General features: G+C 58.7%; 1 protein-coding gene across 1 annotated transcript in view; it reads left to right on the top strand.

The window, feature by feature from the left end:
* Positions 1-16902, top strand: part of MYO1G (myosin IG) — a 64970-nt gene that overhangs the window by 34662 nt on the left and 13406 nt on the right. Inside the window, exons 16-21 of the mRNA XM_075061931.1 lie at positions 877-895; positions 2252-2475; positions 2907-3051; positions 9062-9166; positions 9621-9734; positions 11213-11367. Coding sequence (XP_074918032.1) covers positions 877-895; positions 2252-2475; positions 2907-3051; positions 9062-9166; positions 9621-9734; positions 11213-11367 — 762 coding nt within the window. The remainder of the gene's footprint in view (positions 1-876; positions 896-2251; positions 2476-2906; positions 3052-9061; positions 9167-9620; positions 9735-11212; positions 11368-16902) is intronic.

The raw sequence follows: 16902 nt of genomic DNA, 5'->3' as shown, positions 1-16902 counted from the left end.
GGGAGTGGGGGCTAGGGGTTAGAGCAGGGGGGCTGGGAGCCAGGACTCCTGGGGTCTACCCCGGCTCTAGAAGGGGAGTGGGGGCTAGGGGTTAGAGCAGGGGGGCTGGGAGCCAGGACTCCTGGGGTCTACCCCGGCTCTGGGAGTGGGGGCTAGGGGTTAGAGCAGGGGAGCTGGGAGCCAGAACTCCTGGGTTCTATCCCCGGCTCTAGGAGGGGAGTGGGGGCTAGGGGTTAGAGCAGGGGGGCTGGGAGCCTGGACTCCTGGGTTCTATCCCCGGCTCTAGGAGGGGAGTGGGGGATAGGGGTTAGAGCAGGGGGGCTGGAAGCTAGGACTCCTGGGTTCTATTCCTGGCTATGCTGCTGACTTGCTGTGTGAGGTGGCCAGGACACTCCCCCACTCCCTGTCTCAGTTTCCCATCTATGAAATGGGGCAATGACCCTTCCTGACTCAGCGGAGACTGGGCGAGGTTGAATGCCGTGCTCTCTATGTGGGGCTCCCATGCAAACGACTGTTTGTCCCTGTCCGTGCAAGGCTTTGAGATTCTCGCATGGACGGCACCAGAGAAGGACCAAGTATTATGGCCATTCCCAGCACCCACACTGTGGGATGGGCTGTGGCGGAATCAGCTGGGGAATGGGTCCCAGGGTGGTGGTGCCCCCACCTACCTGTTTGGTGGCCTCTGTGAGCCGAGTCTGAGTGAGCCAAGTCTGCCAGGTCTCAGCCCAGTGGAGGCGTGCCCGTGTCCTGAGCCCCACCCTCCAGCTTGGGCTGCGTGGACTCAGGAGCCAGGGGTTGTCCATCCCCAGAGATGCCTGCCGGGGGCTTTGCCATATGGGTGGGATGAGCTGCGGTCTGATCCCTCCCATGTCCCAGTGCCACAGACCCAGCTCTGGTAATGGCTTTGCCTGGCGCCTAGGAATGGCCCCTCCCCACTCCTGTGAGGACTGTGCTGGGTCAGAAGGACGTCAGGGTCCATCAGCTGCTATGCTGTCAGAGCCGATTAGCAGCAGCCTCTCGGCACGTGGCAGAGCAAGCGGGGCACCGGGGTGTTCTGATCCCAGCCACCCATTGGGCGCTGAACCGCTGGGAAGGAGTCGGGACACAGGCACAGGGGGAGGGCGGGCACTGCCCGTGATCCGAGAGGAACCTGATGGCGCCGAGTTGTCGGCAGGCAAGATCAGACGAAGGGGGCGCAGTGCCAAGGTTGGGCCCCAGATGCTCGCTCTGCCCGAGGGTCCAGTCCCCTGACTGTGCTTGCCCCGCTCCAAGCCCCCTAACCTCCTTGACTGCCCTGGTGCTGCTGCTCCGCGGGGGCCAGCCTCTGACTCCGTTACTATCTATAGATGTGGCACCGTTAGCAGATTTCCCGACAGCCGACGAAGCGTCTGGCTGGGGAGCTGCTTAGTCATATCAGGAGCATCCCGGTGACGAGCTGATGGTGAGCACCGGCGCTGGAGCCCTCAGGACCTGAGTGCCAGCATCTGCAGCACTGCCAGGTCCCCAGGGGCAAAGGGCATCCCTGGCATCCCACAAAGTCTATGTGTCTCTGGGTGGCCGCTGGAGAAGCTGTGGAAAACCGGAATTTCCACCCCGCCCCAAATCCTGATTTCTCAGCGTTTGTCCTCAGTGACAAATCAGAGAACATTTCCACGTAAACGTCAAAGCTTTGTTTTTTTTTATCGACACCAGCCTGTGTCCACCTGGGCCACCACAATGCCCTCGGGCCCCTGTCCTCCCTTATGGATGCTGTCTGTGTCCGGACTACATCTCCCATGATGCACCACGGCCTCTCCCCATGGCTGAGTCACTTCGTGGTTCTGATGGCAGAAGTTTAGGTTCAAAACTCTTCAGCCACCCCAGGTTGGGCTCCCAGGCCCTAGATCCAGTGTGCTGGTTTTTCCTGCTGTCATTCCTTCTGTGCTTTCACTTCAATGCCAACAGCTCCTTCACTTCCTGCCCTAAAGGGCTATGCCACATTGCCACGTGCAAAAGAGCTGCTGCATCCCACCCCAGAGGTGGCTGCCCTTTGGTGGTGGGTGGAGGGATCCCCGGGTGCCTGGTTTGTAAAGGGCTCTGGAATCCTCCTGCAGCAGAGAGAGGAGACGTGGTGTGGGGCTGGACATGGCCCTATGGTTTGTGTGGCTCTGAATGCTGGCCATGGCCACAAGGCACTGAGTGTGAGGTCCTGGGGGCTGGCAGGTGGGGCCTTGCCAGCAGAGCTGTGACTGGGTCTGTGTGTCTGTCCCAGGCGTGGCGGGGGGCCCTGGCCCGGCGGCGCTGCCGGTACCTGCGTGCCATTTACACCATCATGGGCCACTACAAGCGGCACAAGGTGAAGACATACCTGCTGGAGCTGGTGCGCCGCTTCCAGGGGGTGCGCAGCATGGCCGACTACGGCAAGGGCGTGGAGTGGCCCGACCCACCGGCGGTGCTGGCGCAGTTCCAGGAGAACAGCAAGCTGCTCTTCCGCAGGTAACACTGGGGGCGGAGGGGGCACCCTGCACGCACGCCCTGCTCCCCCTGGGGCCCTCGCTGACAAGGGTAGAATCAGCCACAGTGCAGCTTGGCAAGCATCCCCCACGACCTCAGCTCGGCCTATGCCCCTCGGTCCTGACCCACAGTCCCCTGGCTCCCCCAGCCGCAGACCCCCACAGCTCTGCCTGTGCCCACCTGAATGGTAGGCAATGATTGCTTCATCCCCACCGGGGTGCGCCCCAAGGCAGCTGGTCCCAATGCTCTCTGATAAGCCAAGGGGAGCAAATGCAGGCCCCCGGCTCGCAGCCTGCGCGGGAGGGATGCTGTGCACGAGGCTGCCCCCCAGAGGCCAGGGCGCTGTGCTCCGGGGCAGGCCAGGAACCTAGCAGGGCAGCCAGGATCCCTGAGCCCCCTCCCCCTCACTGCAGGTGGCGAGCCAGGCAGATAGTGAAGAACATCCCTCCCTCGGACATGGGGCAGATCCAGGCCAAGGTGGCGGCCATGGAAGTGCTGCAGGGCTTGCGCAAAGACTGGGGTTGCCAGAGGAACTGGGGCCGGGATTACCTGTCATCGGTGAGTGTTCGGCCTGGGGAGCTGCCCGGAGCCCGCTGGGCCAGTGATGCTGGCAGAGTGGGTTCGGGATGGGAGGCAGGTGGGGAAGTGGCGTGGCCTTGGTGATCCAGCAGGGGGTGCTGCTCTCTTGGAGGGGAGCAGGGCACCCCCCTGCTCCCAGGCTGTGAAAGCAGCACTAGGGGAGGCGAGTGCTGTGCTCGGGGGACATCCCAGCTGGGTGAGGGGCGGGGGAGGCAGCTGCCTGCCTGAGCATCTGCTCTCGCCGCCCACAGCTGCTTTCTGCTGCCAGGCTCCAGTTGCCATAGTGACAGGCTCTTGTTAAAGCCCCATTTCTCCCTTTGTTTCTCCCGGGCTGGTCCCTGTGCCCCCATGCACCCCCTCTTCTGGGCTCTCCCGGCTCTGCCCCCTCGCCCCTCCCATGTCCGGGCTGAGACGGAATGGCTGGGGGGCCCTCAGCTCATGCAAGCCAAGCAGCATGTGGCTGGGAAGAGCACCCAGGAGCGGTGCCAGTGATAGCGTTCATCTCTGTGACTCCATGCCCCTGTACAGTGCAGGGGGAGTTGGTCTTCCCAGAGGAGGGGCCCACCTGTCACTAAGGAGCCTGGGAGCTCCTGTAACTATCAGGGGGGCCTGGCCAGATTCCAGCTCTGAGGTACGTTCTGGATCCCATTGTGGCTTCAGCTGGATGCAACGTTTTCTTTGGGGTTTTTTTGCCACATTGCTGCAGGATTTTAAACAGCAGCTGCGTCCCACCCCAGAAATGGCTGCATTTTGGTGCTACTCCATCTCCATTCCCCCTCAGCCGGCTGTGTGGTGCGGCTCCCTTCTGCCTAGTGCCCGGCTGAGTGCGAGTATGCAAGTCCTTCTCTTTGCCTCCCCAGTTGGTACGGCCAGGGTGAGCTCCGGTGCCTATCAGTCACACCGGACTGTGGGCAGAGTGTGTTGGGGCTCACCCGCCCCTCACTGGCCTGGGCCTGGAAACAAAACTCCCCATCCCTCCTCAGTAGGGTCATGTGCCAGGCAAGCTGGCAACTGGGCTGCAGTGGGATGACAAGTCTCCCCTGGGCATCAGGAGCCCCACTTCAATTATGCCAGCCTGGACCAAGAGCTGCCCACCCCCATGCTGCCCGTGGTGGGCATTGACTGGCCTCTTGTTCTCCTCTGGCTCAGCAGCCTGCCAGGAGCAGGTGCCTCCTTGCTACACTGAGCTTCCTTTTGCTGCCTACTTCCTGCGCTGGCAGCTCTTCCCCGAGCTGCAGCTTAGCTCCCCAGAGGGGTCCCAGTGTTCCTCTCCCGCGGGAGGATCCCAGCATGGATCCGGCTCTCCCAGCCAGCACGTTTCAGGGGGACTCCATTGGGGAGTGCGCAGGTCTGGCTGTGTTTGTGTGTGACCGGAGACCTGTACCGGCTGGCTGTGTGTTCATCTGGGGGTGGACGTCTGCACGGGTATGCTTTGGGCAGGCATTGTGTGTGTGTATGTATGTCTGTTTCTGTGTGAGTGAGAGCAGGAGTTTTGTGTCTGCCTGTGTGCATTCGCTCCGCTGGGTGTCTGTGTGCGTGTAGCATGTCTCCGTGGGCGTGTGCTGGGCATGTCCTGGATGTGTCTGTGCACACGTGCACGGCTCATGTCCGGGGGTGCGTGGGGTGGGGAGTTGGGGCTGCCGCTGGCTCTCTGAGTGCTGCATCTCCCTGAGCAGTGGGCATCCACAGCCCAAGATGCACCTGCCTTTCACCGGGAGTGGAAGGTTGTCTAGCAGCTCTTGCTCAGGCTCTCAGAGAGGCTTGATTGTTCGTCCCCAGCCAGCTGAATTAATCCCACAGCTGGGCCCAGCCATGGCCACATGACACTTGCTGATCGAACGGGGCCCGTGTGGTGGAAATCTCCCAGCCCCTCCAGTGAATTCACCCATCAGGGCTCTGAACACTGGGACGGTCTCCACAAGGAGGCACTAGTCAGGGAAGCAGATGTCCTGCAAGCCCCTTCTGGTCATGCCATGCCAGGAGAGGAGTGTGTGTAAGTTTGATTTGCAGGGCCGCCCGGGGGGTGCAAGTGGGGCAATTTGCTAAGATGAAGTGTGAGTAGTCTCTTGGCCTATCCAAGGCCATGATCAAGTGTCTTGATGTTTTTGGTCTTTTGGCCTCGAGGTGAAAACCTTGTCTGTGTCTCTGGGACATTGAAGTAAAAATATTTTCTATAGTTTTGCAACTTATTTTTATGGAAGGGGCCCCCAAAATTGCTTTGCCCCAGGCCCCCTGAATCTCTGCTGATTTGGGCCTGATTCTGATCTCACGCTGCCTGCTTCTCTGTCCCTCCCTATTTACACTGCTGAGCCTGTGGCTAGCAGCAGGATGAGGCCCTCGTGTCTAAGCCAAGAGTAAAGGCCTCTGCGAGTGGCTGCTGCGGTCTATGATTTCATGCTAGTTCACCACAGAACTGTACTGGGGAGGAGATCATAACAGCTCTTGATTGTGCCCTTCAATCCAAAGTGCTCCATAAATTCAGTGCATGCCGCTGAAATGCAGCCACCTATGGGGTCAGCTGCGGCAGCGCCAGGGCCAGTGCAACAATTTAGGGCGCTAGGATTTGGGGGGGCGGCATTTTCTTCGGCAGCGACTGCGGCAGCTGGATCTTCGGCCGCCCCGGTCACCGCCTGCATTTAGGCGGAGGGAGCTAGGACAGGGGAGCGCGGGGAGGGCCACCTGCAGCAAGTAAGGAGAGGGAGGAGTGGCATGCAGGGGAACTCCCTACCCCAGCTTACCCCTGCCCCGCCTTCTCCCCAAGCTCGCTGTGGCCGCTTCACTTCTCCCACCTCCCAGGCTTGCAGTGCCTAAGCTGATTGGCGCCTCAAGCCTGGGAGGCAGGACAAGTGAAGCAACAGTGTGCTCTGGGTGGAGGTGGGGCAGGGGTGAGCTGGAGTGTGGGGGGTGCCTCAGGGTGGGGCAGGTTGGGGAGCTGCTGCAGGGGGAGGGTGCCTCAGGGCAGAGGGGGGGAGCTGCCACTGGGGGGGCGCCTCACGGAGGGGGCTCGGGGATGGGAGAGGGCGGAAGGTGGAAGTTTCGCCTAGGGCGCGAAACATCCTTGCAGCGGCCCTAAGCCACGGCTTACTAACATGCAGCAACACAGCTGCGTAATTTAGGCCAGGCAGTGAAGGATCCTGTATCCACTGGGACCTTTAGGGATGAGTTGGAGGAGAGGAAGCTAAGGAAGTTGGCTGTTAAATGTGTCGGTGGACTCTGAGGCAAAGGGAGTAGCCAGGCTTCCAGACTGGAGGTGTAGCCTGGGGCTCTGCGTACGCAGCTGCACCCACCGAGCTAACACTTTCACTAAAGGTGTAATCAGCCTTGGAACTCAGTGCTGCAGGATGACGCCGACACCAAGAACTGAGCAAGATTCCAAAAGGCTGTTTATCTGGCTAACAGACTATCCAGAGCAGCCATTGTTAATGCTAACGCTCTCCTGCTTCGGGGCTTAAACCAACCTCTAGTGTTTAGTGATCAGGGTGAGACCTACTGTGTGGAGCACATCTGCTTCTGGGGGGGTCCGACACCTTCCCCTCCAGAGCACCTAGCGCTGGCCCCAGGAGAGCCGGCAGGCCGGACTAGTCTGTCATCAGCCTGACCCAGTTTCTGTGCACCCAGGGTGGACACTGGCACTTTGACTTGAACCTGTTTGGCTTTAGTGAACTCACAAGTGCCAGCTAACACGACAAAACCGGCTCCAAGCCAGTATGAGAGCAAGGCACCGGGCTGCCCACTGGGCATGGAGAGTGACCACCTGGGGTTGGGGCGCCCGTTTAACTCAAAGGGCTGGTGTGACGATGTGGTTCTGGCGGGACCCAACTGAGAGTGCCAAATCAGGACCAATTGCTCAAACAGGGCAGTCACAGCCCAAGGCTGGGGTTTTTCCACCTCTAAGGCAAAACCAAACCAGCCAGACAAAAAGGACTTCAGTTTCACCCCACTGGCTAACCAAGTCACACAAGCAATTTCCTTAGACACTCCAGTCTCCCAGTATCACCCACCAGTCCACACGTCCTGTGGGATGAATGGTTATGAAACCAACACCCCAGTAAAAGAAAAGGTTCTCTCGATCCCAAAGGACCAAGCCCCAGACGGTCAGGTTCAATATGTTTATTAGAGAATTTTAAATAAGATTGATAAAGAGTTTGGCATGTCAGTCATAGTCATCAGGGGGCAACACACAGAGTATGGGGGGACGCTGGTATTTGATTATGGTTAGTATATAGTACATACAGTCTGTAATGTCCCAATGCGGGGTGTACGGTGGTGGGGTCAAAGTATAGGGGAGCAGTGAGGGTACATCGCTCATCTAATCGGGTTACACATAGTCATGATTAGAGCAAGCAGGCCGGGTAATGGGACAGGGTGAACCTCACGAGGTGGAATCCAATCGGTGGGTTCAGGACTCAGGGATTAGTGTTTAGTAGGGGGTTGTAAGGGTTTTCCCTCCCCCCGTGGGTGCGTGGAGCCACATCGGCTCATCTAGTACTGGCGGTGGCCGGTGATGTGTCGGTGTAGATGTCCCGGATCACGATAGCGTCCGGACCATCAAACGTCTCATGAGCATTCATAGTCGAGGCCCACCCACAGCCCCTAAGTACATGCGACAAGGTGTCCAGACGCCATAGTGCCCGACGATCAGAGCGTCTGGTGTAAACCGAATAGCCCTTTTACAGCCGTAGTACATGGCAAGGTATAGACACATCAGATCTTACCCACAAATCACGCTGTTGCAATGCCCTTTAGAATCTAAATCTAAAGGTTTATTCATGAAAAGAAAAAGATAGAGATGAGAGCTAGAATTGGTTAAACTGAATCAATTACATACAGTAATGGCAAAGTCTTAGTTCAGGCTTGTAGCAGAGATGAAGTGAAACTGCAGTTCAAATTGAGTCTCTGGAACATCCCCCGCTGTGGATGGGTCATCAGTCATTTGCAGAGCTTCAGATTGTAGCAAAGTCCTCCAGAGGTAAGAAGCAGGATTGAAGACCTAAATGGAGATCAGGCCTGTCGCCTTATATAGACTTTTCCAGGTGTAAGAACACTCCTTTGTTCCTACTGTGGAAAGTTACAGCAAAATGGAGTTTGCAGTCACATGGGCCAGTTTTCTGCTCATCCAGTGAGTCACAAGGCGTATCCGCCTCTCTCTCGATGGGTCAGTTGTGAGTTGATGGTCCTTAATAATGGGCATCAAGCAGGCTAAGCAGAGCTAACACAACTTGTCTGGGGTGTCACCCAGAACTGCAGCACAATTTGAAATACAGACAGTACACAGCCAATATTCATAACTTCAACTACAAAATGAGACAGACATACAGACGCAGCACAATCATAACCAGTACGACCCATAACACCCGTAACCTGGTCTTAGACACCTTATATGACCCCCTTTACATAGGATTTGGTGCCACTACAGAACCTTGGTTGCAACCCATGTTCTATATGGTCCCAGTTTATATCAATAACGTCACAGCTGGTAAAGCATTGCACGGAGCCAGGGCCAGCCAGGGGCCGATCAGGATGCAGGAGAAGAGTGAGCTTAGGGCTGGGGAGGCATCAAGGCCGTGGGAGAAGGCAGAGAGACCCTGGGCCCGGAGGGTGCTACCGAGGCAGCGGATCCCAGCTGGGCATGGGTGGGCAAAGGGCTGGAGACTGAGTGGACCTGCTGTGGGGTTTTCTCCTCTCCACGGGCATCACTTCAGTGCTGACGAACAGGGAAGAGCGTCAGCAGCTGACCCCTCGGCCCCACCTCGGCACCACGCGGGTCTCTCAGTCGAGTGCCAAGCAGCCCCTGCCCTGCTCAGCTCTGGGGAGCTGCTACCTGCACAGTCATGCTTAAGCTAGTGAGAGCCCCTTCCCACTCTGTGCCGAATCCACCGGCCCCCCGCACGGGGAGCTCTGCCTCCCCCTGGGTGTGGCCGTGGGGAGATCCCACCACAGCCCCTCTCTGCCTGACAGAGCCTCTCCCGGGTTCTATTCTGCCCTCCAGGTGGTTGAAAACCCTGTCATGGCTGCCCAGTTCGCCAGGAGGGTGCAGGCCCTGAGGGACAAAGTGCACTTCAGCTCGGTGCTGTTCTCCTGCCATGTCCGCAAGGTGAGGAGCCTGGCGCTGCCAGGTCCCTGGGAGACGGGGCCCCCCTCCCTCCTGCCATGGCCCTGCTCCGTGCGCTGGACACTGCCTGCCTCAGCCCCCTGGCCTGGGGAGATTCCCAGGGAGTTTTGGGCCCACCTGCAGTCTGTGGTGCTGATGGGCCATTTCCCTCCCCCCTGCCCTACAGGGACCCCATTCTGCAGGGTCCTCAGCACCCTCGTTTCTCCAGGCAGCCAGGGGTGAGGGGAAGATTTGGGATCGGGTGTCCATGACAGTGGAGCACTGAGTGGCTGCTCCTGGGAGGGCAGGAGGGAGCCCTCCCCCAACCCCGGCAGGGTTGGAGAACAGGGGAGCTGGCAGGGAGCTGGGGACCCCTGGGCAAAGTCCTGCCTCTTGCTCAGGGCTCTGGCTATATTCTCCCCGCATCCCAGGTGACTTTGTCTCCCCCACCATGCAGATCAACCGCTTTAACAAGAGCAGGGACCGGGCCATTCTCGTCACGGACCAGCACCTCTACAAGCTGGAGCCCAGGAAGCAGTACAAGGTGATGCGGACCCTGCCTCTGAGCATGGTGAGTGCCCTGCGAGCTGGGCCAGAAGGCGCCGTAACCCGCAGGGACTGGCTCGGTGCAAGGGGCTGCTCTGACAGCAAGGCCCCCGTCTGCAGAGCGGGGACAGCAGGGTGAGGGTCCCTCATACAGCCCACAGCTGTGCCCTGCCGGGACCCCTGCGGGGCCGAGAGGGGAGCTGAGCCTCCACGACCCACTCAGTCCTGGGGCTCACTGACATGGCTGCCGGCCAGGGAGTGGACACTTGAACGTTGGAACAAGAACAATGGGATCTTTACGTCAGCCAAGCAAGGGAGAAGACAGCAGTAGCAGGGAGTGCCCATGGGATCTCCCGCCACAAGGAAGGCAAGGATGATGCTAGGGTCTGTTATACCAGCACACAGCTCCTGGGGCGGCTTAAGCCCTCTCATCTCCCTGGTGGATCATCAGCAGGCTGGGTACCACAGCCAGCAGCCCTGATTGAAGCTATGTGGGCAGAGCAGGGATGGAGAAGACCAGGCTCAGCTGCTGTGTCCCCCTTTCAGTGCTGGCTGGTGGTAGTAGTGGGATTTCCGCAAGAGACTCCTGAACCCCAGTGCGGACAAGCAGGGTGGTTGGGGAAATGCTGGAAGCTGATCCAGAAGCAGCCGGGAAATGTCCTTTCATGGGGAAACCCAAGACCTGGGTAGTAAGGCAGATTCCTAAATACTCTTCCCAAGATATTCGCCAAAGCATCTCTGTTGTGCTAGGCGCTTTTCTTCAGAGTCCATGTCCCTGCTGGCTGCGATTCCATAACACCCTGGCGCTCTTCTAAGGAGCGCTGAACTGAGCGGCAAGCTGAGATGCAGGGCACCTGTGGGGCAAGTCACTGCATCAGCGGCAGAGCCAGGAACTAAACCCAGGACTCCCAATGCCTAGTGCTCTGCCCTAACCACTGGCTGCTGCTCCTTCTCGCAGCCCCCTCCGTGGTGTTACAGTGAATAGGACTCGGGGGCAGAGGGCACCATGCTGCTCCAGCGTTAAACTTGGACAGGATCCAGCAGCAGCTTCACCACCCCAAATGGTCAAAACTCATGAGACAGGCCTCAGACACTTGCCTTGCTCTGCAACTTGGGGCATGGGTTACTTGGCAGGATCATCTAGGCATCGCTCACCAAATTAATTCCCTGCTGTCGCAGGGACCTCAGCCCCTCCTCTTCTCTGCATAATCACATGACTCTGGGAGCTGGGGATTTAATAGAAACCTCAGGTACTGGGAAGTTAATGATAAAGGCACAGGAGCTGGCAGAATGACAGAATCATCTCCATGCTGAACAAACACTAGCCAATTTGCCATCTCATTGGCTGATGTGATGGCCGGTTGTGAGTGGGCTTAGAAAATGAAAGACTAATAGCAAAGAGGTGACCGTAGACTCCCAGCTCTCATGCTGCCCTTTTCTCACTGGTGGCTGTGTGGGGAATCGCACCCTGCCCCCACCTCAGTGAGTGTTTGTCCTGTGCAGGTGACGGGGGTGAGCGTGACCAGTTGCCAAGACCAGCTGGTGGTGTTTCACACCAGGAACCACGATGACCTGGTCATCTGCTTCCATAAGATGCAGCCGGAAGAGGACAACCGAGTTGGGGAGCTGGTGGGGGTGCTGGTGGACCACTTCAAAACGTGAGTGATGGCATTGGTGCAAGACACGAGAAGGGATGGGGCAGGGGATCGGGGCACGGCTGGGTCAGGGTGTGGATGGGAAAACCCTGGTGGTGCTGGTGCTCTTCCCTGGGAGTCAGGGATGAACCCAAGGCTATGGTATGGTGCTTAGGGAGGTGCTGTCCTGCAGATCGGCTATAAAGTGGGACCTTGACTGTGACCATTACAGATCTTGTGGTGTTTTAGGGCTCTGTCCCCCAGAGTCTAGGCCAAATAATTACATTCCCCTTCAGGTATCATCCGAATGCAATAGTCTAGATTTTCTCTTCTAAACTCCAGTGTAGCTGTTGCTGTGTGCAGTCGAGGAGCTGCTGTGTTCCACCCCAGAGGTGGCAGCATTTCAGCACTGAGCGGAGTGCCATGACTCCGGTTCTGGGTCATAGCCCTCGCAGAGGGTAACTTCAGCTCGAGCCGGGGTTAGTGCTTGGTTCGGCCCTGAAGAAGCCTGCAGTTGATGCCAGCTTCCCTTGGGAGAAGGAACTGATCAGCTTGAATCTCCCCCTGAGCACTGGGGGCCTGCACGAGACAGTGGTGGGTCGGGGGGCTGTGCATGAAGCATCTTTCACGATGGGCTGGCTGACAGGAGATCTGGCCTCACTGGCCCGTTCAGACTCTGGCTCCCCAGACAAAGGCCACCAAACGCCTATCAGCTGGTCGCTGTCACTAGGCAGCTTGAGTTGACCGGTGGTGGCTAGTGGATCTGAGCCACGCCCGGGAATTATCCAGCCTTGGTGGCTCAGTGATTAACCTGCTGGGCTTGAAATCTGCCAGGGCTCCCCCCCTGCGTTCAATCCCTGCTCCCGGTGGGTTGGGCCTGGATTATACAGGCTGTCAGAGGAGAGGATCCCAATGGTCCCTTCAGGCATTGTAGTCTATGACCCGCTCTCAGGCACTGGCGGCACCTGGGATGGATTCAGCCTCACAGCTGAGAGTCGGAAGGCTCCACGGACCATTACCAACCCCGAGCCTTCCCGCTCGTACAAGAGGGAGCGTGTCTGCGCCGGCAGGGAGAGCAGCACCGGTCCCTCCGTGCCGATCTGGCAGTGGCAGGGATGCTGGGCATTGATCCTGGGTGGAGGAGAGCTGAGGAGGCTGCTGGCGCTGGTTCCTGGCTGGGGGCAGGTGGGGGGCGTGCAGGCCGAAGGGGGACCGGCTGTGCTGCCAGGAAGGCAGCCTAATCTCCTAATCAGGCATTGTGCAAAGGCACGGGGGCCCATTCAGCCTCCAGCTGTCACTGTAGCAAGCCTCAAGGCCAGGAGTGGCTCCCTGCCCGCAGGCTCCCATCTGGGGTAGGGGTTTGGGCAGGATTAGAGAGTTTTTCCTGAACCTGCTGGCCCCCGCCACTGTGATGCAAAGCAAGCGGAAGCTGGCTGGGAGGGGGCTGAGCCCAGATCTGAGAGCATGAAGCCAGCTCCAGAGCTCCCAGGCTTTGCGGGTTACAGCCAGGGTGCTAGTGAGCCTTTGCCAAGGCTGCGGGCTGCTCTCCTCCCTGGCCTCCGGGGAGCACAAGGGCCCAAGCATGACAAGCAGGTGTGTTCATGTGGCCGTGCTGCAGAGCGGCTGGGTGAGGGTGTGTGCTGGGGGGACAGAACAGACCCATATGAAGCCATGTGTGGGTGGGGGAGAGGAGGGCAGGCGGTGTGGGTATGCGTAGGTGTGTACATGCATGGGGAGGTTGTGAGAGGGAGCTCGCCCCCTTTGTGGGGCACACCCCCAGCTGAGCTGAGTGAGGAGCCAAGGGGCAGGCAGGTGATGTGGATCTGGTTCTCCCTTTGCCCGGCTCTGGCAGTGCCATGCTCTGTGCCCAGTGTCACGGACAGGGGCTTTGTCAGTAGCATGGGCGGGGACCGTGCCATGGGGTGGAGATGGGAGAGGCCACAGCGTGTGCAGGTGAGAGCAGCATGGTGCCAACTGCAGGGTGAGCCCGGTGGATGGGGCACTGCTGACCGCCCCCAGAGCTGGCTCTGTGCCGGCTGTCCATGCCATGGCCCGCAGTGGAGCAGCAGGTGCCAGATGGATGTCTGTCTACCGGAGCCTCCAAAGGATTGACCGAGGGAGGAGAGTGGAGAGAGGGGGCTGGGGGTGAGCCGGCGCCATCTGCTCTTGGCAGCTGCTGGCACAGGTCTCCCCAGACGCAGGGAAGAAAAGAGCTGTGCTGTGGGGTGGGGGGGAGAGGGGGCTGTGCACTGCCCCCCCTTCCCCTGGAGCACTGTCACAAAGTGGATTGCAGGGAATTACTGCCCCACGCATGGGCCCCCAGATGGTAACACCCCTCTCAGAGTGGGGCCTTCTTAAAAGGCCAACGACTGCCCTTTGCGGGGAGGTAGACACAGATGGGTGGGAATGACGTATGCTGTCAGACTCGCACGGATGCAGACAGACTGACGTGGTGTGTGCAGAGCAGACCCCCAGCTCGCCCCTGCCCTACTCCCAGGGCACCCAGCCGCTCCCTCTCTCTCCCCAGCTCGGTCGGTGCAGGCTGGGACAGATGTGTGCCCAGGAGTGGGCTACCCCCGCCCCCAAGAACTCCTCAGGCCAGGCCATTCACACACCCCTTACACGCCCTGGAACCCAGAGCTTCCTGGAGCTGCTGGCCCAGGAGCCATGCAGAGGGCTGGGTTCCTCAAGCCAGGCCCTCTGGAACCAGCGGCTTTTCTGGTCCCTTGGTGTGACTGCCACTGCAGCTTGGCCTCCTTCCTGCCAGTCCAGAGCGATGTGGCCTGGCCAGGGAAGGCACCACACACTGGAGAGCGGGCGTGAGTCTGCCCACACGGCAGGGTTGGGAGAAGGGAAAGTTCCCCAGGCTCCACTGCCTCTTGGGTCCCACACACGCACACACATATACACACATGCCTATGCACATACGCACACACACATGCGTGCGTGCACACATACACACACACGCACAGAGCTCACTGGCAGCTCCCAGGGAGCCAAGCTGTTATTGGGTGGGTCAGGAGATCAACTGGTGACATTCTGGAGGAGCACGTGGGGAGGGATAGCTCAGTGATGTGAGCACTGGCCTGCTAAACCCAGGGTGGTGAGTTCAATCCCTGAGGGGGCCATTTAGGGATTTGAGGATTTAGTTGGGGGTTGGTCCTGCTTTGAGCAGGGGGTTGGACTAGATGACCTCCCGAGGTCCCTTCCAACCCTGATATTCTATGACCCTCTCCCTGGTTTCTGTGCTGGAGCTGGTGGGGCCTTTGCCCAAGAACTGGCCTCTGGGCAGGGATCTGTCAGCTCCCTGAGGTGCTGCGGCCTTGGGGCAGGCAGAGCTGGGGGTTCCTGGGAAGCATTGTGCTCTTGGATGGGCTGGTGGCTGAGGAGCTGGCTGTGGTGCTGAAGGGTGGCAGCTGAGAATTGGAGCTGCCTTGGCACAGACTTGTCCCAGCCTGAGGTCTCCCTCTCCAGTCTGAACTGCCTCTCTCACTGCCCCCTTTCCCCTCCCTGCGCGATCCCCCTCCTGCCTGAGGCTTTACAGGCTGGATGGAGGGATGACAGGGCACTAGGCTTGGAGTCGGGACCATGGCCTTGGATAATTCACAGACCTCCATTCCTGCCCTCTTTGTGAATGGCTTTGGGATCCCCAGAAGAAAGGGATTGTGGGACTGTGTCCTTACCCTGACTGCACCTGGCTAGCAGTGGGAGGGTTGCCCCGAATGAAGCATCCCTCCTCCTAATCCCAGTTTGGGGAGAGAACGGCTGGATGTTTGCCTTGTCTCCCAAGAAAACAGGAAGCTCTGAATACCACAGGGGCTAAGTCCCCCCATGCCAGTGTGGAGTGAGTGTAGAACTGGGAGCCAGGGTTGTCTGGCTTCTGTCCCCAGCTCTGACACCAATTCCCCTCTGTAGCTTTGGGCCAGCCATTTTAATTGCTTGCTGCCTCAGTTTCCTCATTGGTGAAATGGGAATGTAGCTAGTTGCTGTTTATAGCATCACCATAGAAGGGGCCTGTTGGACCCTCCTGGCCGTGCCCAGGAGTCCAGTGCAGGATTGTGCCCTACACTCTAGGGTTACTCTTCCCTCCAGAGACTGTTCCACAGCCTGAGCAGTGGGATTTTAGCCAGAGGTGCCAGCCCCTAGCGCGGGCACTATGCACACTGGTGTAGCTACCCCAGAGCGGCACTAGTGCAAGTCACACAGGGCATGCGTTCATCGTGTTGACACGAGGCGTTTTCACCAGATCAGCTACACCGCCAGCTTCAGTCCCAGCCCAGCCAAGGCCTCAGCATTGGCTGAATGTGAAGCATCAGTAATGATCTCTGCACCCAGGCAGGGAACACTCATTCCACCACAGCCCCTGCCTGGCTGTGTGTGGGGAGGGGGGTGTTAGGAAATAACTGGACGGGCATTACACTAGGCTTGCCATAGACTGGGGCAGGGCAGAGCCAGATCTTTCCCCAGGCCCCAGTGTTCCCCTTCCCCCATCCTGAGAAGGTGGCTGCCCCTTTAAGAGTCCCCACAGCTGCTCCAGCTCCTGGTTCTCATTTGCATTTCAGTCCTAGCTCTCTTTTGTCCTGCCTTAATAGCTACCTAGCAGTCTTCCCTGCTCAGTGCAATGGGCTGATCCTGCCCCGCGCTCATCTCTTCTTAACATAGGGACAGCTGCTGCTCCATTCGCTGCCCCTCCCCCCCAGACACTAGCTGGAGTTCACTCCGTCTGCGAGGGCTCCCTCCCTGATGGACATAATTAGTAATGCCCTGCTCAGATCTCAAAGCGCTGCTCAAATGAGGTCAGTGTCATTAAACCCATTTTGCAGGTGGGGAAATTGAGGCACAGATGGGGTTGTGACTTCCCCAGGATCATCCAGCAGGCGAGGGTTTGACCACAGGTCTCCTAAATCCCAGCCCCATGCTCCAGCCACTAGACCACACTCCTTTAGGCCTTCAGGTCTGATGGCAGAACAAGGCCCCTCCAGGCTGGGCGTGGCTATCGGGCTGGAATTTAAAGCTCGTATGGGCCTTTTATTTTTAGTGTTGGAGGCAGCATCAGGACTCCTGGGTTCTCTTCCTGGCCCTGCCACTGACTCACTGTGTGAAATGAGCACCGGGATACTAGCCACAAGCCAAACTCACATGCCCTCTGCCATGCGGGTGGAGGAAGGCCCTGGCATTTTGCAGCTGAGTCGGGGTTTGCTGCAGCGCCCTTGGCTCAAAGTGCCGGATCCAGCTGTTGTCCAGCATGCTCTGTTGCTTGGTTGTGAGCCTCCACCCCAGGGGTGGCTGCATTTCAGCCTCATATACCCGTCTGTAAAGCACCCTGGGATGAAAGACGCTGTGGAGACCCAAGCTACTACTCTATGTTCTGTTTGTAACTGGTTTCTGTCCCCCGCTGCCTGGTCCCTGGGTGTTCGCAGGAGGCCAGGCCCAGCAGGGTCCATCACCCGTTCTCCTCGCTGGATGTCTGGGAGATGGAGCACAGGGAATTCACACTTCCAGCTCCATCAGATTTATAGCTGGGGAGTGCTTGAGCTCTGAGCATCCTCAGCTGGGTTT

Source organism: Chelonoidis abingdonii, chromosome 2, assembly GCF_003597395.2.
Source record: "Chelonoidis abingdonii isolate Lonesome George chromosome 2, CheloAbing_2.0, whole genome shotgun sequence".
NCBI classification, from domain to species: domain Eukaryota; kingdom Metazoa; phylum Chordata; order Testudines; family Testudinidae; genus Chelonoidis; species Chelonoidis abingdonii.
Note: the sequence above shows the minus strand (reverse complement) of the source record. Positions and strands in the feature narration are given on the sequence as shown.